The sequence below is a fragment of the Vombatus ursinus genome, unplaced genomic scaffold, assembly GCF_900497805.2.
Source record: "Vombatus ursinus unplaced genomic scaffold, bare-nosed wombat genome assembly UNPS02014819.1, whole genome shotgun sequence".
NCBI classification, from domain to species: Eukaryota; Metazoa; Chordata; class Mammalia; order Diprotodontia; family Vombatidae; genus Vombatus; species Vombatus ursinus.
The window spans coordinates 939,855-962,403 of NW_020954597.1; the positions used below are offsets into that span (position 1 = coordinate 939,855).

At 49.0% G+C, this 22,549-nt stretch overlaps 1 protein-coding gene across 4 annotated transcripts in view; it reads right to left on the minus strand.

Moving 5' to 3' along the window:
- The window catches only part of DLG3 (discs large MAGUK scaffold protein 3), a 49,813-nt gene that overhangs the window by 6,503 nt on the left and 20,761 nt on the right, over positions 1-22,549 (minus strand). For all 4 annotated transcript variants that reach the window (XM_027836804.1, XM_027836803.1, XM_027836807.1 and 1 more), the window contains exons 2-5: positions 11,743-11,857; positions 2,887-3,063; positions 2,585-2,660; positions 1,678-1,777 (exon numbers count right to left, since the gene is read on the minus strand). In XM_027836804.1, the coding sequence (XP_027692605.1) occupies positions 1,678-1,777; positions 2,585-2,660; positions 2,887-3,063; positions 11,743-11,813 (424 nt within the window). In that variant the 5' untranslated portion in view covers positions 11,814-11,857. The remainder of the gene's footprint in view (positions 1-1,677; positions 1,778-2,584; positions 2,661-2,886; positions 3,064-11,742; positions 11,858-22,549) is intronic.

Here is a 22,549-nt window from a genome sequence, read left to right on the forward strand (position 1 = left end):
GTCCTGATTTCACAGACAGCAAGGAAATAAAAAGAGAAAGGAGGAAGAGATTGGAGAGAGAAGATGGGGGGTGGGGGAAGGAAGAAGGGGGTGGGGAAGAAGAATACAGAACCCAGTGAACATTAGTGACAGGTGAACAGAACCACGTGAAGAGCTGAAACCAGTGAGGCACACAGCTCTACTCAAGCCGCATGGCAGCAGAAATAGCATCTCAGGGTCAAGAGAGACATCTGGCTTCTCACTTGCAAATCCACTGCTAGTACCAGGGCCCAGACCTGAAAGGGAGTACCCAGAAGGAAAGACCTTCCACTGGGGCCCTGGTCTGGCCAGCATGTGGCATTGGCTCAAGAGGACTTGTAAAGCTTCCTGGTGGGTCTCTGAAAGCTCAAATAGAAGGGAAAGAGGCAGAATGACCATCACCTAGCACTGATGCATTCTGGCCAAACCCATCGTTTAAGTCTTCATACCACTTTGGAAATGGCCTCCAAAGACTGACCTATGATGTGTGGAGCCCAAAGGAAGAGCCCAGCCCCTACAGAGGAGGCGCCAGGCAGCCCCTTCTGCTGGCCCACAGAGTTTCTGCTCAGTCACCCCAAAGTTCCCCTGCTGAGGCGGGTCTCTGAACACGAAGACACACAGCATTCTTGCCAGGCTGGGCTCTGCCCTCCTCGGACGCCTACACGGAATGGGAGCCATGGCAGCTAGGGGCCAAGCTTTTCCCCTGCAATTATGGGGCTGAACCAACCTGATCCGCTCTGCTGCTAGAAATGTCTTTGTCCCAGAGACAAAACACAGGAATGGAAACGCTTCTATCTAGAGTGGTGCACCAGGGTAACGTCCCCGAACAGCAGTTCCCCATACAAACCCCAATAGTGCATCAGTCACAAAGGCCCCAGTCTCTTGCTTATTCCCATCAGCCCAGAACTCCAGGGCTGCTTTGCGTAAGGCAGGAGAGCCAAGCTGGGCAGGTCTGAGCTAGGGTTTCGGGTCCGGCTTAGCACAATCCAGTTCTGAGGCCCGGAGCAGGCGCCAAACGTCAGCCTTGGGCTAGTTTAGCTTGCTTTCATGTCTCTTGTTTCTCCCACTAAGTCTTTATTTGAACAGACGGCTAAGATTGTTCCCTCAATGTCGCTGAAGAAACAAGAAAGTACCATGAAAACGGGTCTCCTGCCCATACCAGAAAAGGGTCGTGTGCACGTTTTGAGCATATGTGGAATTCTGGATGGTGGCAGAGGACCTGCTCCTGACTCCCTGTGTGACCCTGAGCAAGCCTCTTCCCTAGTATAAGGAGGGTTAATAGAGTGGATGACACATCTCTAACATCCCGATAGAAAAACAAGGTAGTCCTGGATGAGAGAGAGGGGAAAGGATGAGAGGAAGAAGCCAGGGGAACACCAGTGCCTCCTCTCCCTTTACCAGACTTTACAACACGGTTGAAAAGTGCTCAGTCTCTTGCTGTGGACACTCAGACCGCAGTGCCAGGGACTGCCTGGCAGCCTGGAGCCTTGGAGCCCTCGCCATGCGCCTCACTGGGGAGCCGGCCGAGCAGGTGAAGCCGATTCGCCCCAACCACCCCTGGCCCTTTCCAGTCTTCTTAAAAAAAAAAAAGGAAGGAAGGAAGAAAAGAAGACAGCAGGCTGCTGGATGGTTTGCTCTCCCTACTCAGCTGCTACTTACGTTCCTGTCCGTTGCTCTCCTGGGTCACGTTCTCTTTGCTCTTGTAAAATGGAAACTTTCGAGAGAGGCGAAAACTCTTTTTACGTTTCGTTTTGATCGACTGTGAAAGAACATGAAGATGGCGGGGAAGGACAGAAAAAAACAGAACAATGGATTTTAAAGCATGCAAGGAAAATTAAAATGAAGACAACGAGGAGGCTAGGTCAAGGACAATTTCTCACAAATGGATTCTAGGAGATCAATGAAGACTGATGGAAGAGAAGACTTAGGTGTTCAAGGGATGGATGTTAAGAGGTTCCAGCTCCCTAATCCAAACTCCTGGCATTCACTGGCACTTCCTAAACAACAAAGATGGCCTCCTCCTGGGCTCCTGCTCTAAAAGTGCCACTTACAGAGATGGAGTCAGCTACTCCAGGCCCTTCTCTCCTCTCCTGCTCTGCGAAGCTTGGAGCAGAAAAGGGGCGAATGGAGAGGACCCCTCACGCCTCATCTGTTCTGGGTGGAGTCCGGCTCTCGGCAGCTAGCTGCCAAGGCCCTTGCACCAGCGAGACGTGGCATGTCCTGGGAACTGCCTCCGTCCAGGAACCCTGCGAGATTTGTAGCTGCTGAAGCTTCCACAAGGTGCTTTCTTTTCCCTAATTTTTCAGTCTGCCCACAGGCATCCTGGCTTCTAGGCTGCTCCAACTCCACTGCAACTCCAAGAACCATCTGCCCAGGATGAAGGAAGGTGAACAATCCACGTTGGCCTTGGACACTCCAACCTGTTCTTTGCCTTTCCGGAAGATCAGCCAGTACCGTTCCGAGGGCAGAGCCGGCCACCTTAGAGGTACGCCCCTGTTCTCCCACGCCTCAGACAAGACTCTGCACGGGCTGGCGGCTCGTTTCCCAAGGCACCACACTTACTTACCCTGTTAGCCTCAATCATCCCTGTCCTGGCGTGGAACTTGACGGTTTTTAATCGGGCTCGTTCTTTCTTTTCCACCCTGTTTGGAGGTCAGAGAGAAGTCCTGGTTACTGCCCAGCATGGCTGCATTTAGCTGTGGCTCAGACTCCTGTCAATTATGTGGTCTCTCCTAAAGGAGCTCAGCACCCAAAGGAAGCCGAGGTGGAGCACAGGGACAAAGCCCAAGGCGTGCTACTGAGGCCCTGGATTTTATCCCAACCCTAGAGGAGGACGGGGGCTCCTCACGTAGATGGGCCAAGACTCACCTCTTCTTGCTAGGGATCACGCCAATTTGTTCACTCTCTCCGTGGGGGGTGACCAGTCTGGCCTGCCACCACTCATCATCAGAAGCATTAATGACATGCAGAATGTCACCATAAGAGAAGCTGAGCCCCTGGCTTGGCAGACAGCTGTCCCGGGTCCGGTCATAATCAAACAAAGCCCTAAAAAAAACAGCGAGAGAAGAAAAACTCCCTACCAGACCCTTACCCACGAGCCCCAAGAGTGACACAAAGGGCTCTCTGCAGTCACACCTCCCAGGTTCCGGTCACAGTAAAGAGCTCCTAGCAGCCCCCCTTCATGCCCAGACATTTCCATGAGCATCCTGGGAAAGAAGGGGAAAAAGCAGCCCTCCCTTTGTGTGACCTCTTTGTTCAGGTGAAGATCTCACCTCTCCCAAGAGCTATGTGCTTTTGCACCCAAACATTTACCAAAAACTTACAATGGGTCAGGCCTCGTGACAGTCACTGCAACACAACACATAGTCCCTGCCCTCCAGAAGCTTGTGATCTAGTCTGGGAAAACAGGATATACCCATAAAAGCGAGGATGCACTGCCGGGTATCGTTACACGCAGTCCAGACCGTGGGTGCCAGAGGAGGCAAAAGCAGAGGACGAGGTGGGGGTGGGCAGGACCAATAAAAGGTTAGCACCTTAAGGTGCCCCTCTTTTCAGAGGCCGTAACGTGTCCTAGGCCAGTCAGACTTTGCCTGAAAAGTCTCAGTTCTCCTTGCTTCCAACACTACAGGTAACAGAGAAGGGAAGGTGAGGTCGAGGAAAAAGGAGGCAGGAAGAAAGACACCTTGTGTTCGGGAATGAAAAGCTGACCGTCCGAACTCTAGTCAATGGTTCCCACAGGAGAGAAGCGGGAAAGCAGTCGATCAACGTGCATTTATTAAGCACTTCATTATGCACCACACACTGGGGATGGATGCCAGGAAAAGGCAAAACAACGGCCCCTGTCCTCAAGAAGTTTCTATTCAAATGGAAGATAAAACATGTGTGTGTATACACACACACACACACACACACACACACACTCTCTCTCTCTCTCTCCCCGCCCCCCCCCCATACAAAGGAGAAGGACAAGGCAGCTGGTGGGGGAGGGCCCAGGAAAGGCCTCCTAAAGAAAGTAGTGTTTGAGCTGGGTGTTGAAGGAAGCCCGGGCAATCCTGATGGAAGTGAGGAGTGGGAAGAAGCAGAGGCCTAGGGGTGGGCTTGTGAAGGGGTGAGCGCGAGCTGTCACACACAGGGCTCCAGTTGTATTTGGCTTTTATTTTGTAACCTTGTGAGTTCAAAAGGTCCAGAGCTGCCTGGCGTCGAGAGGAGGAGTCCCCTCCGCTTCAGCCCCAGCCTGGCCTACTCTAACAGAAGACGTGGAGCGGGTCTGCTCAGTCGCCCCACGAGCTACTTTATAATCTTATGCAGTTGAAGTGTTAGCCTCCAAACAAAGTAGAACAGTAATTGGGTACGTTTATTGAATCAGATTTTGTGTCTCCTAGTATTTCTTTTGTGTGTATAAAATAAACACTTGCTCCATACATGGGGGGAAAAGGCTACTGTAAGAAAACATATCCAGAAACAAGAAGCTTAACAACAGACTGGACACGTGAGGGGACTGAGAGAGAAGATGGCACCCAGGTTGCAAACCTGGGTAACTGCTCTCAACACTGATAGGGGAGCTCCGAAAGTAAAGATGATGAGGTCTGTATTGAACGTGGGAATTTTCAGAAGCTTAAAGGACATGCAACTTCAGATGCCCAAAAGTAAGCTCAGAGCTCGGGAGAGAGACCACGGTTGGATACAGAGATCTGGGAATCCTCTGCATAGAGATAAGCATGGAACCCATGGGAGCTGCTGAGATCACAATCAAGAGAGCCATCATTAGTGGGCATGGCTTGGATGAAAACCCAGCAATGGAGAAGGAATAGGAGTGTCAGAGAGGCAGGAGGAGAAAACCAAGTGAGGAGTGTCATAAAAATGCACAGAAACCCACACGTACAAAAATATTCATAGCAGCTCTTTCTGTGGTGGCCAAGAACTGGAAATTGAGGGGATGCCCATCCATTGGGGAATGGCTGAGCAAGTTGTGGTATACGAATGTAATGGAATACTATTGTGCTGTAAGAAATGGTGAGCAGGCGGACTTCAGAAAAACCTGGAAAGACTTGTATGGTCTGATGCTGAGGGAAGTGAGCAGAACCAGGAGAACGTTGTAACACAGCAACAGCCACGTTGTGTGATGACTGATGTTGATAGACTTGGCCCTTCTCAGCAATGCAAGGATCTGAGACACCTCCAAAGGCCTCATGCTGGAAAACGCTCTCCACATCCAAAGAAAGAACTCTGGAGTTTGAATGCAGACCGAAGCAGACTGTTTGCTCATTTTTTCTTTTTCTTGTTTGGTTTTGTTTCCTCTTCCTTGTGGTTCCTCCTATTGGTTCTAATTCTTCTTTACAACAGGACTAGTGTGAAAATATGTTTAATAGGAATGTATATGTAGAGCTTATATCAGATTGTGCACTGTCTTGGGGAGGGAGGTAGGGAGGGAGGGGGAGAAAAATTTAAAACTCAAAAGCTTCTGGAAATGATGTTTGATAAATCAAAATAAATTATGAAAAAAGTTTTTTTAAAAAAATAAAAAAAAACATAGAAGAGGAAATATCCAAAGAGGTGGGGTGACTGATGGTCCAAAGCCGCAGAGGAGTCAAGGAGGATGGAGTGTTGATAAGGGGCTAGTGGATTTCACCATTAAGAGATCACCGATAACTTTGGAGAGAGCAGTTTGGGTGGAATGACGAGGTCAAAAGCCAGACTGTAGAAGGTTTTTACAAGGGAGTGAGAACACAGTAAGTGGAAGAACAGAGTATAGGCAGCTTTTTCAAGGGCTGGACGAAAAGGGAAAGAGAAATATAAGCTGACAAGCTAGTGAGGATGGTAAGATCCAGTGAAAGGTTTTTAAGGGTGGAGAAGACATGGGCACGTTTGTAATTAGCAGAGAAGGTACCAGTAGACAGGGAGAGACTAAAGATTAGAGAGTCGGGGCAATCTGCTAAAGACGACAAGAAGAGACAGGATTGTGAGTACGTGGAGGGTGACTGAGTTGAACGAGGAGAGGTGATTGCTTCTTCATTAGAGACTGAAATGAAAAAGGAGACTGTGGGGAGATGAAATCGGAAGTATGTGAAATGAGAAGATGAAGGCTTCTCTTTCCTTGGTAAATAACCTCTATTTTTTCAGTGAAGTATGAGATGAGCTCCCTGTCAGGGTGGGGGAGGCGTTGCTGTGGGATACCTGAGGAGAAAAGAGAAACTCTGGAATAGTCGCTGTGTTGAATGGGACAGAGTCATTTAGGGAATAATTGAAAAGTTGCCTTGCTGTAGTGAGGGCCCAGTTGAAATTAGTTGTTAAAAATTTCTAATGGACCCAGTCCATACAGTCTCATGATTTCCCCCAGTTCTGTTTAGCAACACATGAGCAGGAGTGGAGGCGGCAAATGGTGGAATAATCCAGGGGAGATAGGCCAGCCTGAAAGTGTCCCAGAACAAAGGTCCATGAGGCTTTAAAGCTCCACCCTACAAGCATGGGTGGTCAGGAAGGGAGGGAGAAAGGGAGGGAAGGAAGGAAGGAAGATAGCAACAACTCCTACTTTTTTCAATCACAGGGTGATTCCAGTTCAATAAAAATGTCAGCATGGCCAAGAGCTGCATTTGCCAGGAGGTAACAAGAGCGATGAGGAGATGGGCTCATGGGCTACACGTGGCTGGGCAGGAACTGAGAGTCCACACAGCGATGGAGAGAAGAACATGACAGCCATTTCCATGACTGACTCCTGTTTCTTGCCCACCATAAGAGTAGGAGTTTCCTACTGAATTGTTTTTTCTAGAAAAGTTTCAGAGAAACCTTATCTGCACTAATTCTCATTCAAGCAACTTAATACAGAAAACAAAAAATAAAAGCTAATCCTTTGCCACCATTTAGAACACAATTTAATTCAACAAACAAACAAACAAATTATGTACCTACTATGTGTAAGCTAGGTGGCGCAGTGGATAGCGTGACAGGCCTGGAGCCAAGAAGACCTGCATTCAAATCTGACCTCAGACACTTATTAGCTGTGTTACTCCGGGCAAATCACCTCACCCTGTCTGCCTCAGTTTCCTCATCTGTAAAAAGAGCTGAAGAAGGAAATGGCTTAAAGATACACTCCAGTATCTTTGCCAAGAAAACCCCAAATGGGATCACAGAGAGCTTATAGTCTACTGGGAGGATACAACATGTCCACAGATAAGTAGACACAAGGTTAAGTGAAGAAGAAGGGAACACTAACAGCTAAGAAAATCAGGGAGGGCTTCACAGAGGAAGCAGCATCTAAGTTGGCCCTAAAAGGAGGTGGAGATAAGGCCGGAATAAGTGAGACATGGCTAGAAAACGATTTGTTTGACAAAGATCTGGTGGTTCACATGATCTGAGTTCACCACGACACACTGACCCAGAAAGTCAAGGCAACCTTGGGCTGTTGCTGCTAGGCTTGAGGAGGCAACGCTCCTGCTGCCCCATCTGCCCTGGTCATGCCCCAGCTGGCACACTCGCTTCTTGATGCCACAGTTCAGAAAGGACACTGAGAGGCTGGAAAATGTCCAGAGGCAGGAAATCAGCATTGGGAAGAACCTTGAGCTCATGATGCCACCTAAGAAGCCCAAGATAGAGTCATATGTGAAGAAGTGACTTAGCGGGGCCACGATGGCGTCTTCAGCAGGGTGGAGTGTGTGGCAGGGGACCGGGCTGATGGGTCACCAAGCCTTCCCTTGCCTTCTGCTGTGCCCAGTGGGGAGTTCAGAAGCGGCTCATAGGACCGGGGGAAAGGGCTGGGCTCCTTCCCCAGAGGGGAGGGAGGGAAACATTTATGATTACCCTGATGCCCCTCAACATCACTATCCTCCTTCTGGTGGGGCCAGAGCCCATTCCCCCTCCTGTGGACATGCAGGCCTACAGAGGGCTCCCTGCCACCCAGTGCCCAGGTTTCTCTGAGGCCTCCCATCCCCACCACGGATGAAGGACATTCCTACGGCTGGGCTAAGTAAGCGTGAAGTCACTGGACAGCTGAGGCCAAGGCCTGAAGGTACAGCAACAGCCCTGTTCCTTTCCCCAACTCCTGCCCATAGCATCTAGGCACATCCCACATTTCCAATGGGGCACCTTCTGCCACTGGCTTTTACCGCTCACCTTTTACTCAGTTTCCCATCCTTCCTCTGCCACTTTCTATGGAGCCACCAAATGAGGGTTGTGCTAGATCTCCAGATCTATGACTATGGCAGCGAACGAAGCCGAATGAGAATTTTAAGGGTTTTGTTTTATCCTGAATTTATAAATTCTTGATTTTGTCTCAATAAAACACAAACTAAGACATTTTGTTCTGCATAGATTGTTTCAGAAAGTGTGGGGGGGGCCTATATAAAATGTAAATCGTTCCCCGATGAGAACTGCTTGAAGGAACGAGGCAACAATAAATGAAGAAAAGAAGAAAAAGCCTGGGGGTGGGGGAGGGGAGAGAAAGGTTAGCCATCTTCAAGTTATTTCCACTTTTCTGCTGGGAAGAACAGAGGGACAGAACCGGGAGGGCAGAAGGGCAAGGCCATCTTACCCAACCCAGCTAGCCCCCAAGCCCGTGAGGCTCCTGGGGCTGGGGCTGCTGTCCCTCAGGCCTGGACGGCTTGTTCTCTCTCTCTCTCTCTCTCTCTCTCTCTCTTTCTCCCTCCACATCCCGGCCTCAGCTCAAGTGGTCACAACCTACATAAGCTCTTTCCTAATCATCAAAATGCTAAAAAGTATCTGTCATGTGTCTGGTCCATACTGATCTGTGAAGATCGCTAAGAGAATGGCAGCTCCTTGAGGGTTGGGACTATTTCATTCATGTCTCTGCCTTCCCAGCATTAGCAAATGTTGGAATGACTGAGATAATGCTGGAAAGATGCCAAGAGGTCGCGAAGGATGAGCCTGAGAAAAAGGACATTAGAGTTAGGGCTGAACTTCAGAGAAGACAGGTTCAGCCCAAGGATGAGGCCGGAAGCCAGATCGCTGAAGATTTCGCAGAGAGAGGAAACCCAGGTGTCCGGCGGAGGAGGGGAAAGCTCACGAAGGACCGCTAGCAGGAATAGTAAAACCAGGTGAGAGAGCTATGGACGTGGTTGTGAGCAGCAGGGAAGAAGCCAGCAGACGGGAAGAAACTGAAAATCAGAGAGAAATGACGATAGTGGGGTTTCCAGAGACGAAAGAACCCAATGAGGCAGCTGGTAGCACAGTGGGGTCAGGAAGTGCTGTCTTCAAATTCAGTCTCAGATGCTTCCAAGCTGTGTGACCCTAGGCGAGTCACTTAAGCTCTGTCGGTTTCAGTTCCGTCAATGGTAAAATGGGGATGATAACAGCACCGAGCTCTGGGGGTTGGCGGAAGAATCAAATGAGATATTTGTAAAGCGCTTGGCACAGTGCCTGGCACATAGCAGGTGCTATATAGAGCTGGAACGACAGTCATTTAAGCACCTACTATGTGAAAGCACCCCCTGCCCCCCCCAGGAGCTCACACTCCAGCAAGGGAGATAACTGGACTTTATGTGAGATGAACATGAGGAAGGTAGAAGTCAGGCGCTGAAGGAGACCCAGGATTCCCCGAGGCAGGAGTGCATTCCTGGCATGGGTGACAGGGCCTAGCTGCGGTTCCTCAGTAGACAGCGGAGGAAATGGACCCAGAGAGGGGAAGGGCTTTGCTCAAGGTCACATCAGGGGGGAATCATTCACAAAATCCTTTTTCCTGGAAGTATTCCCTGGCTGAGGGCCTGACATTCTTTCTGAAAGCCCCTGGTCTTTGGGAACCTGCCTGACCAGTTTTCTTGGGCTCCAGCATTCCTGGGTCCCTAAGAGACCTTGTTCACTCAGCCAACTGCTCCACACGTCCCCTGATCTTTGACATCCAGCCCTCGAAACCTCTTCGTGGCAGACAGCTTCGTTTTAAAGCTATGAACCTAATTAAGCACCCACTATATGCAGAGCACTGTGCTGGGAGTGGTAGAAGGCAGAGAAAAGAAAAAGTCCTGTTCCCTGTCCTCATGGAGCTTACAATTTAGCAGTTATAACACACATAACAAATAACTCTGAGGTCTTAATTATAGGATGATTGTTATGGGGGGGCGCATAATGGAATCAGGGAAGGTGGAAGCCACTACAATCATCTAAGCAAGAGGACATGAGTGTGTGGACTGGGGTGGTGGCTGTGTGAGCGCAGAGAAAGGGGCTGGGCACCTCCCTGGATATGGGAGAGGAGAGTGGAGAGTGGAGGATGACTGAGGTTGTGAACGTGTCTACAAAACTGCAAAGATGGTACTGCCCTGGAGAGAAATCAGAAGTGAGGTGACGAGCTCCATTTTGGACACGTTGAATCTGAGATGCTTATGAGCATCTCAACAAAACACGAATTCCAAATAGTTGCAAATGTCTACTAGGCAGCTGGTGATTTAAGACTGCTACTACTCTGTTCCTTCTTTTCCCTGGAAGCTGCAGGCCCAAATGGACAATTATGGGGAGGGGGAGGGGGAGACTGAGAGAAAGAGAGAGAAGCTTAAGGGCTGGGCTCCCCAAATGGAAAAGTCGAGGGAATTGGTCACCCAGAGGTGCCTGGAAGGAAATGAACCCTCTGCGGGGACCAGTCTGCTCTAGGGGTCACAGAAGAGGAGCATCACAGCACCCAGAGACACAGGCTGAGAGATCCAGCTCACGCAAAGTCCTGACACTCGTTTGAACTGGCTTCAAAATCCTATGTGATCCCCTACCCAGATTCTCTGTCATCGAAGCAGTTGTATTTCTGTCAGTGCCATTCAATCGAGCAATAGGCTGGACCTGGGCGAATCCTGGAAATCAGCTACCTGGGCCTGAGCACAAGTTCCAAGGCTTGAAGCACCAGCTAACAGCTTAGCACAGTGCCTGGCACATAGGAGGTACTACCTAAAGGTTGCTGGATAGATTGAAGGTAGAAGGCTTCTCTAACAAATATTTCCTGAAATAAGACCACAGGGCTCCCAACAATGACTCCCCAGGCCTCTCTTTTCCCAGGCTTAGGCAAAGAGAAAGAAAGGCGCTATTAACACCCAAGGAGACCGACTGAAAGATCTCTTTGGGCAAGAACAGAAGGGTTTCTGGGAGACTTTCTGGCCAGAAAGGCTGGCTCCCTTCTGTGGGGTCAGGAATATATTGAAAGAAGAAAAATAAATCTAGCAACCTGAAAAGAAAAGCAGTTACCATTTTCATTGGGCTGCCTTCGTCATCCTGCACCCCGAGGTCAGAAGAGTTGTCTTATCGCTAGGCAACTAGGAAAAAGTCCTCCCCCACCCCAAACAGGTGCCGAAGCTCAGCACAGACCGGTAACAGCCCCACGCAGCCTCCGATGGAAGAGGTCATCACCGTTCTCACGTGGAGGCCCACGTGGCCACTTAAACGCACCTCTTTTTAGAGAGCCATGAGCAGGAAGTTCTGTGGTCTCGTCCAAGTTCTGGCTGCTCTGGGGCTCAGACTCAGTGACATACATAAACTGAAGCTTCAGAAATAGAAGAGGGGATACCAGGATTTCCCCTCAAATCAAACCAGCTTGCAAGGCCAGGACTTTGAACAGAGAAGTGCTGACTACTGAACAGGAACAACCACCCAACAGGATTATCCAATTCCAGAACCCAGAAACTCTCCCAGGACTGGGGTCACCGAAAAGTGAAAGGTGAGGAGAGAATGAGCAATCAGCAAGCCATGGAAGTGCACGTCCCTTTGGCCGCCGGGCAGGGGCCAGGCGCACGGACAGCTTACCGGACGTAGAGAGACCTCTTCTCACTGGTGCGAAGGGAGCCAGACCCCGAGCTCATGCTACTGCTCATCATTTGCTCTCGCAAGTCGTGGATTTTGGATTCAAAGCGACTGTATTCTGGGGGGAGGGGAGAGAAGAGAATCATTAACCCGAGGCACCGAGTGCCCTCCAGCCTCAATTCCTGGGGCACCCACCAGGTCTTCGGAAAATAAACTCTAAAAGCAACTTCCACCAGCCCTGTCGGTCTTTGCTTGGGGGCCAGAACCTGTCTTACCTGGGAAGATAGAAACTTCTCCACCCCAAGAGGAGGAAACCAATAGGAGGAAAGAATGTGCTTCAAAAACGGGCACCATTTGGACAAGCTGAGATAGAGAAGGCCTTTACTGGCCTTGAAATCTGATCCTTGAACAAACAAACAACTGGAAGGAGGTTCTAGCTTCCTCTTTAGAGCAACATCAAGACCTAAAGAAAACAGATGGTGGAAGAGACTCTCCCCCCCATTCCAAACAACAGATTGTCCCCCCAATACAAAGGCCATGGCCACCTGACCAAAGCAAAAAAGGGGTTACTCACTGAAGAGGGGGTTTCAACTTTAACGACCAAACTCGTCCAGCCACTAAGACCCGTGCTGCCCCTTCCCCAGCCTCAATATCAACCTGGGTATCTGCTCAGAACGCTCGGGTCCCCTTGCCCATCCAGAAACACTGAAGAGCCCCCCATTTCTCCTGGTAAATCTAAAAGAAAGATATCTGATGTAAAGCATGGTGGTGGTGGTGGGGGGGGGGGGGTTATTATCACATGAGATTTTTTAGAAGTATCAATTTCCCCTAGTGAATTTACACAGAGTTCATTTTTAATGAAAATTCTCTTCAAAGAAATAACACCTACTATGTGAAACAAGGTGACTTGTACAACCCAGGCAGATGGAAATGAGAAAACCAGCCAACGGTCACTCAAGCCTGATTTTCAGAATGGAAGTCCTTGTTTCCAGACGAAGCCGAAAGACCCTGCCGGGGCCGACGCCACAGAGGATTGGCACTTGGCGCCCCCACCTCATCTGGAGGGTCATACAGGCAGAAACCCAAACACCTGTTCTGACACGTGATACTCCTTGTCTCAGCAGGGCATGGTGCCCTTCAGCTAAAGAAAAAGGTCAATGAAGGTGGAGAGAAGGGGTGGGGTGACCAGGCTGGCTTGTACAAGGTCGCAGCTTCTCCACAAAGGCTCAGTCTATTATCCATGAGCACAACATGCCTAGCTTAGTTGCTTTCATTCACTAAAGCCCGCTACATGTTCTGGTGATTTGTCTTCATTATATTACATCCTGGAGGAAACAGGGAAGTCACTGACTCATCCTACAGATGGGAAAAGAAACGCAGTGCGGGACCCTCGTCTCCATCTGTAAGTGCCGGTGCCCCGCCAAAGCCCCTTAGTGGAATCCTCCCGGGCCTCACCTGAGGGTCTTGACCTCGCCACTGAACTGGAAGCCCTGTTAGCACGTGCCTTAATATGCTGAGGTAATCCAAGGCCTTCGAGAGAGGAAGGGCTTCCTAAGTGGCTGGTGAATTTCCAAAAATCCCATGCCACATCAAAGCTGTGACTTCCTTTAGGAGGAAAGCGTCTTGCCCGACAAACCCCTCTCCCACACCCACCACAGAGGAGGAAACTAAGGCTCAAAGGTGAAAAAGAGTTCTGCCTGTGGACACAAAGCTAGCGAAGAGGCCAAGTCTTGGATTCTCAGAATGTCTGAGCCTCCCTTCGAGGGATCTTGGAGATCATCTAGGACAAGGAATTCATTTTAATTACACGTTAGCTAAGCTAAGCATAAAGACTCACATTTGGGTTTGAACAATTACCCTCAGAGGTACAAGACAGGTGGAGCTGGGCTAGAGAACAGTTTGGTTGAAAAAGATCTCGGGGGTCCGAGTGGAGCCAGCAGTGAGAGACGGCAGCCAAAAGAACTATGGGCTGCACTAGGAAGAAGGAGGTGAGGAGCCCAATGCACTCTGGCCCTCGCCCCCAGCCCAATCACACCTGGAGTATGCTTGGCCAGTTTGGGGTACCTCAATTTGGGGAGAAAAAGTGGAGAGAATCCAGAGGAGGGGAACCACCTGCCGGAACAAGAGGCCATGAGAGCTGGGGGACGCCCCCTCCGTGGCGCCAGCTCCAAAAGTCTATGATTCTCCCGGTGCCTTGCATTTGAGACATCATTTCTGGCTCTCCCGTATCCCACCACACCCATCCACCATAATCCAACCCTTCCCTTGTTAAATGAACAACCAAAAAATTTAAAACGCCTTTGTTTTACAGATAAGAAGACAGGTCTCAGGATGGGAAATGACTTAGCAGGGGTCATGCGGCGTCAGAATCGACATTCATTTTCCCCTCTGGTCTGACTGCTAACTAACCCACGGTCAGGGTCCCCGTTTGCCATGAAAGAGGCCCGGGTCAGGCCAGGGAGGGGAACCCCAAGGCAGGCCCTTTTCAGGGAAGAGGAAAAGGACAGAGATATGTGGGAAGCCCAGAAAGGAAAAAGAACCTCTCCTCGGATCTGTTTGTTCTTTTCTAACTTGTTTTTATTTTCCGTTCTTTGGGATCAACTCTTGCCATTACACTCCCACTAAGCAGCCAGGCCACAACAGTTGCTTAGTAACTAGGTCTCTTCAAAATAAAAAATACGCCCCCCCCAGCCACCATTTCCCTGAAGCTTGGGGCTAAGCCTCACAATCCAGCTTTCTTGAAACTCGGTGCCCCGAAAAGGAGGCATCTGTCCGCCCGAGCAGCTCGGGAGCGCCAATGTATTCGGGGGTTAATCAGACCAACAGGCGAGATCGCCAGAGAGCGCTCTGCAGATGTGATGTCATTTGGGAGGTTGGTGCTATTATTCCCCTCATTTTACACATCAAGAAACTGAGGCCCAGAGAGGTGAAGGTCTGGGTCATCCAGCATCTTAGGAGGGCTGAGTCAGCTTCGAGACACAAGTGTCCTGGATTTGGAGGAACACGACCTGAATGCTGGTCCCAGCAGCACAATTGTGTAAGCCATGTGAACCTCTGTTTTCTTATCTGGAAATTTCTAGGGCTAGTCCTAAATCCTATGTGCCTGTGCATATAAGGAAGGAAAGAAGAAAGTAAGCATTCATTAAGCACCACTGTGTGCTAGGCACTGTGCTAAATACTTTTCTACAAATATGATCTCATTTGATCCTCGCAACAACCCTGCTGCTATTAGCCCCATTTTACAACTGAAGTAACAGAGGCAGAGAGGGGTTCGGTGACTGACCCAGGATCATACAGCTAGGCAGTCTCTGAGGTCGCATTTGACTTCAGGTCTTCCTGCCTCCAAGCCCAGCATTCCCTCCACCGTGGTGCTGCGAGCTGCCTCTATAACCCGAAGAAGCCACATAAAAAGAACCCGCCCTTCTGCTTGAACACAGAGACTGCTCTCTAAGGTCAAAGGAACGCTCAGCAAATCGGAAGAGTCCGTCTGGCTCTTGACGCTTCTGTTGGTATCCCTGACACCTTATGGCACTTCTGTGGGCTCTTTCTTGTGCACAGGATCTTAAGGGCAACAAAGTGATGTTCGTTTACGGGGGCTGGGGGTGCTCAGCTAATTGACAGAGAGCCCAGAATTCAGAAAAACTTCCCTGGCCAATTTAAGCTGGCCACAAAACATCTAGCTAAGCTGTGAGCTCATTGGAAAATTGCGGGGGGGGGGGGGGGGGGGGCGGTTTTCTGATGGAGGAAACGTCTAAGTGATAACTCAGAAGAAATCCGAGGTTCTGCTTAGCTCCAGGTCACACAAGCAGTCCATGAGAGCCCTGTGCCCCCCCCCACCAAAATATGCTGCTCCCAGGGTCCCAGGAAAGGGACCCCACTCTTGGAAGAGGGGGATTTTAGGTGGGCCTTGAAGGAGGCAGAGATGAGGAGGAAATGCCCGGAGAGGCCTGATGGGAAGGCCGGTGTCCCTGGATCTGAGGCCACAGGAGAAGGCAGACTGGAGAGGCAGGAGGGGGCCCGCTTGTGGAGAAGAAAGACGGCCAAACCTCCCCCCAAAAGGTACAAAGTCTGCTCCATCCCTTCCCATACTCTAGTTCATAAGCCACCCAACCTCTGTCTGTATCTCTTCTATGGCATCCCTGACCAGTGCCCAGCCTGAAAACAGAACACTTCTTATAGCACCTAGAGGTAGTGAGTTCCCCAGAGCAGCCCTTCAAGCAGAGCTGGTCACTGCCAAGTGCTGCCTGAGGAGCTAAATTCTGCCTCTTTAACCAGGCCATGGTCAAGAGGGACTACAGAAGTGAGTAGATTAGCTTTCAGCCCCAGGGAATGATGCCCCGACTGGGGCGCACGCCAGCCGTGGGCCACTGGGAGAGGGACGGGGCTGGGAGGAAATGCCGTCCAGAGTTCCCCAGAGCAGCGTGTCCAACACAAATTGAATCAGGGCCACTAATCAATCCAGCCATAGCAGCAGGATCCCTGCCAGCCCATGCTGACACAGTTTGAAGACAACGCTATCTATGGTTTGGTGTATTTTTCTTTCTTTTGTGCAATATTTCCACACGCCATCTAAATCTGCTTTGGTCACAATGAGGAGTCTGCCACCTCTGGTCCAGAGCACCAGGTGACTTGCCCAGGGTCACACAGCCCACCATGCAGGGGCCAGAAGGAAGCCATGGCGCCATGGCTTCCTGGCTCCGAGGCTGGCTCTCCTACGTCGGTATCCTCGAACAGGAATGTGCCCAAATAAGTGGCCACCTTCGGCGTCATCACAGCTAACATTTACATGGCACTTTAAGGTTTGTGAACGCTTTACAAATATGAGCTCACTGCAGCCTCACAATAACCCTAGGTGAGAGCTTCCATCATGAACCCCATTTTACAGATGAGGAAACTGAAGCAGACAGAGGCAAAGTGACTTGCCCAAGGTCACAAATTTGAGCTCCCTTTTCCTGAATCAAGTCTCAGTGCCGCCACCTAGCGGCAGTGGGAGTTAGGGAGGCGTTCAGCATCTGGCTTTACAGAAGCCCTGAGCCCCGACCTAGTAATACACCGAGGCCTTCCTACCCACTCCACTATTCCCTCCCACACTGGCTTCCCAGGCCCACCTCCTCCAACTCTCCCAATGGGCACTTTGGATTCTACCTTCATCATCCGCAGGAACAAGATCCTGCCTGAGACCTTAGCCATGCCCTGCAGCCTGATCCAGAACTCAAAAGATGCCTCTTTGCCCACAGCCCCCTCTCCCTCTGGCCTCCTTACCGACTCCTGAACATCTTTGTGGGACCCCGGTTCTGCTCTCTCAGGCCTCCCCCTCCCCCCGGTTTTGGCCTCACTCTCTCCCCTTTTCACAATCTTCTCCCCTCTTGTCCAATCAATGCTCATGCCTCGTCAACCTGGACGCTGAGTTCCCCCTCCTCCCACGACCTGCCTTGTTCCACAATGGGAATAAGGCAGGTGCCCACACTGACTGCACTGGCTACAAATGTATGTTCTATAATCTCACCAGGCCCTTCTTTCCAAAGACCTTTGCCCTTCTCACTTACCTCGATCCCCACAGTCTATGCCAAACCTTCTCTTCTCCCATATCAACCTCAGTGCACTCCCACCCTCAAGACTTTGCCTCACACCCTGCTGAGAAAGCAAAAGCCATTCGCTGTGAGCTGCCTCTTCTCTCCACCACATCTCTCATCCTCTCCTTCGCTCCTCATCAACACTAACCCTCGATTTTTTCTCCTGATTGCTGCCAACCTCTTTCCAATTCTTCTGGCAGGTGCCTCCACAAAATGCCCTCATTCTCAATCTTCCACTAACTCCTGGCTCCTTCTCTGCCACTGTCTACAAATGTGCCCCACAAAAGACACTGCACAGAGGTAACAAAGGATGAAAACTGAGAAAAGGATCTGACTAGTAAAAGGTAATCTTAAGAGTAATTTGTTGAGGGAGCTTGGAAGTCGGACTGCAGTGGGTTGAGAAAGGAGAGGCAAGAGATGGAGGTGGCGTCTGGATGGCTTCCCCTGATTTGGCACACAGTCTCAGGAGGTGATTTTTGGTTGCTGGATGATACGATTTTTCAGTGATGTTCCTTCGGTCGTTGGGATGGTTCACGTGTGACTTCTAGGTTCCCTCTTGCAGTCTTGCGTCCTGCTATCGCTACTCTGTACTGGCTACTTATAAGCTTACTGTACCGACTAGAAAGGAGGGGGGGACAGTCTGGGGGACCAGAACAGAATCCAACTTTAACACAAGGGAGTTAGCCCTCATGACCTCCACAGTCTCTTCCAGCCTGAAACTCATGAGAGTACTCCGATTCTCTCCTTCTTATTTCTAGAAGCCATGTTTCTCAACAACCTAAGATCAAAATGGCTGCCATATCATAGTGCTGACATACTGAACTTGCACTTTCCTAAAACCTCAAGATCTTTTCTTTCCCAGCCAGACTGCTGTTGAACTGTGCCTTTCCCAGCTTGTATTTGTGAAGTTTATCTTTTGAATCCGAAAGACCTGACATTTATCCCTACTGGATTTCATGAACCTCAATATTCTAGATTGTCAAGATCTTTTAGGATCCTGATTCTGTCATCTGATGTGTTGACTGTCCATTTCAGCTTTGTGTCACGTATGCCATCTATGCCTTGACTTAAATCATTGATTAAAAGGAGGCCAACTCAGCTCCCCAGGGAAGGCCACCTGCCAAGATGACATCAAACCATTAACGATTAGAAATCCACCTAACTGGACTATTTAGACATCGAGTCCACATCTCGCCATCTTTCCCACTTTGCAAAAATGATGGTTTAGACCAACATCTTACACGTATCTCAATATAAAAGGCCACAGCATAGGAAAAAAAAAAAGAAAAGAAAAGATCAGGTATCTTTCATAGGTATAGCTAAGGAGAGAATTATTAACCAAGAAAGAGATAGGAGAGTCCATAAAAGATAAAACAGATAATTTTAATTTTAATTACATGAAATTGTAAAGCTTTTGCACCAACAAAATCAATGCACATAGGATACGAAAAGAAACCTTTGGCGGGGGGGGAGAAATCTTTGCATCAAGTACCTCTTAAAAAGGTAAATCTAAGAGTTATATTTGTGTGAATTTCCATATATGACTAAGATGGATTAGTGGCCAAGGTATGTAAACCAATAGTATGCAAAAGAATTGTGAACCACTAACCATATGAAACACTAAACAGCAACAATAAAAACCATAAATCAAAATAATTCCAAAGTTTTACATCATACCCAGAAAACTGGCAAAGAATGACAAAAGACCGAAATTGTATGCGTTGAAAGCCACTTGGTAAAGCTTTAAAAGCTGCATTCTATTCTACCAAATCAAAATTGAAAAAAAAATGCCAAAAAAAAAAAAAAAAGGCAACAAAGATACCCACATTACTTGACCCACAGATTCCCCTTCTAGGCCTGTAACCTAAGAAGATTAAGGTGAAAAGAAGAAAAGTCTCATACACAACAAAATATTCATAGCAGCACTTTCTGTGATAGCCAAAAACGGGAAGCAAAGATGCCCATCAACTGGGGAATGGCTGCACCAGCGGTGGTCCATGAATATTTGTAATGCCATCTTATTGTGCTGGAAGAAACAATGAGCATGACAAGCACAGAGCAGCATGAGAAGACTTAGATGAACAGGTGCAGAATGAAATAAGCAGAACTAGGAAACTAATAATACACACTATCTAAAACACCATTTACGGTACTAAAATAATGTAAATGGACACCCCCCATAAAACTGAACACTATGAAAGGATAATGACCAAGTTTGGCCCTATAGAAAAACTGAGAAAATGGACCCCCTCCTTTTTTCTTTTTTGCAGAGGCGTAACAGAGTACAAACACTGCCAAATGTTGATATATATGGTGGTTTGTTTTTATCCACCCTCCTTTTTAAAAAAAATCTTTATTAGGTGGGTAGGGGAGAGAAGAGAGTATATTTGGGAAAGTCTTTGCATCAGTAAATAGAAAAGCATTCATCAAAACAAGACGTGAATCAAATCAAGGTGAATTACATCTACAGCAGAGCTGCTTAACCTGGGTTCTGGGAACTTTTCATTTAATGTCGTAATAATTGTATTTCGATAAAATGCATCCCCTATGTAACCCTATGCATTTCGTTGCAATAATGAGATCACATCAGTAAATTGCTAGATCAGTGCCAGCTATGATCACAACATCCAAGGAGGGCCTTGGAGTCTCCAAGGGTTGCCTTGTGACAAGTTCCTCAGGTCAGACAACTGCATGGGGGGGGGGGGGGTACTTGGCAGTGTGCTACAGAGCACAGGGCACTGGGCCCGGTGGCAGAAGACCAGAGTTCCAAAACAGGCTCAGCCACTTACTAGGTAGATGACCCTGGGCAAATCATGTCACCTCATCTGCCTTAGCTTACTCATCTATAAAATGGGGAAGATAATAGCACTACCTCCAAGGGTTACTGTGGGGAATAAAATTATATTCTTTTGGTAAAAAACAAAAAACAAAAAACAACAAAAACCACTTTGTAAACCTTGAAGTGGCTACAGAAATGCACGCTGTTTGTTTTCTGCATTAAAGAAAGTTATTCGGAGAAGTCCAGAGGGTTGGGCAGCTGGCCAAAGGGGTCCATGACACAGAAAGGTCCCTATCTCCCAGTTTGGTAGCCCTCTTGGGGGAAAAAAAAAAAAGGAACTAAGCTTGCTGGGAGGCAGGCAGGCAGGCAGAGGACTGGCCAAGCACACACGGGCCTGTCTGGGAGGAAGTCAGGCAGGCCCTAATCACTACCTCTTTTTTGAGACGCTGGACCGTCATCTCCTTAGGTTCTAGAAGTTTCCCAGGATTTGAAGTCAAGATTGGTGGCCTATACTTCGTGGCCTTTCAAGAATACTTCAAAGCTCCAGCTCAAGACATGTTGAGAAGGAGGGTTTTAAATGCTTTAACCTGAAATCCCTTCATTTTCCTCCCTTCCTCATTAGTCACACAGCTCCACAACCCAAAGCACGATCCTGAAGAGCTCACTCCCTCTCACCCCACACCAAAGTCAAGCAGTCGCCAAATCTCGCTAGTTCTTCCTCCACAAGCTGTGTCTCTCACGCGCCTGGCCACCTGGACATCATCCACCAGGCCCTTGGCACCTCTCCTGTCAACTACAACCCCGGCCTCCCTGCCTCTACTATCTCCCCTCTCCATTTCTTCTCCCCACAAATGGCCAACTGATATTCCTAAAGCACACGGCTCATCTTCTCGTCTCCATGCTCAAAAGGGTTTTCTAGGATCAGACCCAAAGCACCCTGTTGGATTGTGAAAGTCCTTTGCCCATCTTTCAAACTGCTTTCACACTCTATATTCCCTTCCAGCTAGCTGTTCTATGTCCTGCCTCCATGCCTTTGCCCAGGCTACCACCCCATGCTTCGAATGCCCTCTCACCATCCTCTTGAAATCTCTGGCTCCCTTCAAGGTTCCGCTTCTTAGAGGAGAAGCTCGTTGCTACTGCTCCCCTCACTCCCTCCACATCATTCTGTATTAACTTCACATAGGATCTGTCTTTGCTCCTCTGGGTAAATGCTATACTCCCCTAGAAGAATGTAAGAATGTAAGAAAGGCCCATCGCTGGCTTTTGTAACCCCAGCCCTCAGACAACACCATGAACACTCTTCTTTTGTTTGAAGAGGGGGTCCAGGCTAGGTCCAGACCTGCAGGGAGCCAAGGAAGTCGCAGAGAGATGCCTACGGGGTCAGCAAGGCAGGCTTTGAGAAAGCACAAGCCATTCGGACTCAGAGGATCACTGAGATAGGCCATTCTGCCCCTCACATAGGTGCCTGGCACATAGCTAGTGTTTAATTAAGTGTGCGTTCAACTCGCTGTTGATAAACAGGGCCAACCATCTAGCGGACAATCACAAGGGCAAGTCAAAGGCAAAAGCCCAAAGGGCCACGGCCCCAGCCCAGCCCCTAGAACCCAAGACTGCTCAACAAAATACACCTGCCCAGCTGTGTGACCCTGGGCAAGTCACTTAAACCCAAATGCCTCACCAAAAAAAAAAATTAAAAAAAAAAAAAATACACCTGCCTTCCTCCAAAATATGAAAAACTACAGTTATTATGTTTTATATTTAAGAAAACTGGATGCAGACGAAAGGTGCTCAGTCCTCAAATTGACAATCTCAAAAGCATGTGGGGTTTCCCAACCTGGAGGTCATTTCTTTTGTCATGTTCCATGATGGCTTACCCCAACCTGGCTTAGAGACAGAAAACAAAAGGCCGGGATAAACAGGCAATTCTCTGAATGGGGAAGCCTAAAGGTGCCACAATCTCCCCCGGGATCAAGGCTGCTCTTTAGCTGGAATGAAATGCCAAGTCAATAGTAATAAACGGCAAGGTCTCTCGAGGCCACGTGAGTAGCTTTGATACAAAGCTGAGGGAAAAATCATCCAAACTCTACACTTCCAAGATGATGGGGGTTGAGAGGAGCTGGGAGTCCCTAAGGGCTGCTCCCTAAAGACAATGCTCAAGGTGCTGCCTCAGCTCAGAATAGCTAACAGAGATCTGGGCATCACTAGGAAGAGGATTAGAAAGAAACCAGAATCCGCTATTGTGTCCTCGTCCCAAACCAGGATTCGGCCACACTGGGGATGGAGACCGGGAACAACTCAGATCCCTACACTTGGAAAAAGACCTAGGGAGAAAAGGGAACTGGGACTGAACGAGGTGTCGGGAGGAACACCTAGGTTTGGGACCAACATCCCAGATGATAAGCAGCCTTCCCCCAACACACACACACACACACACACACACACACACACACACACACAC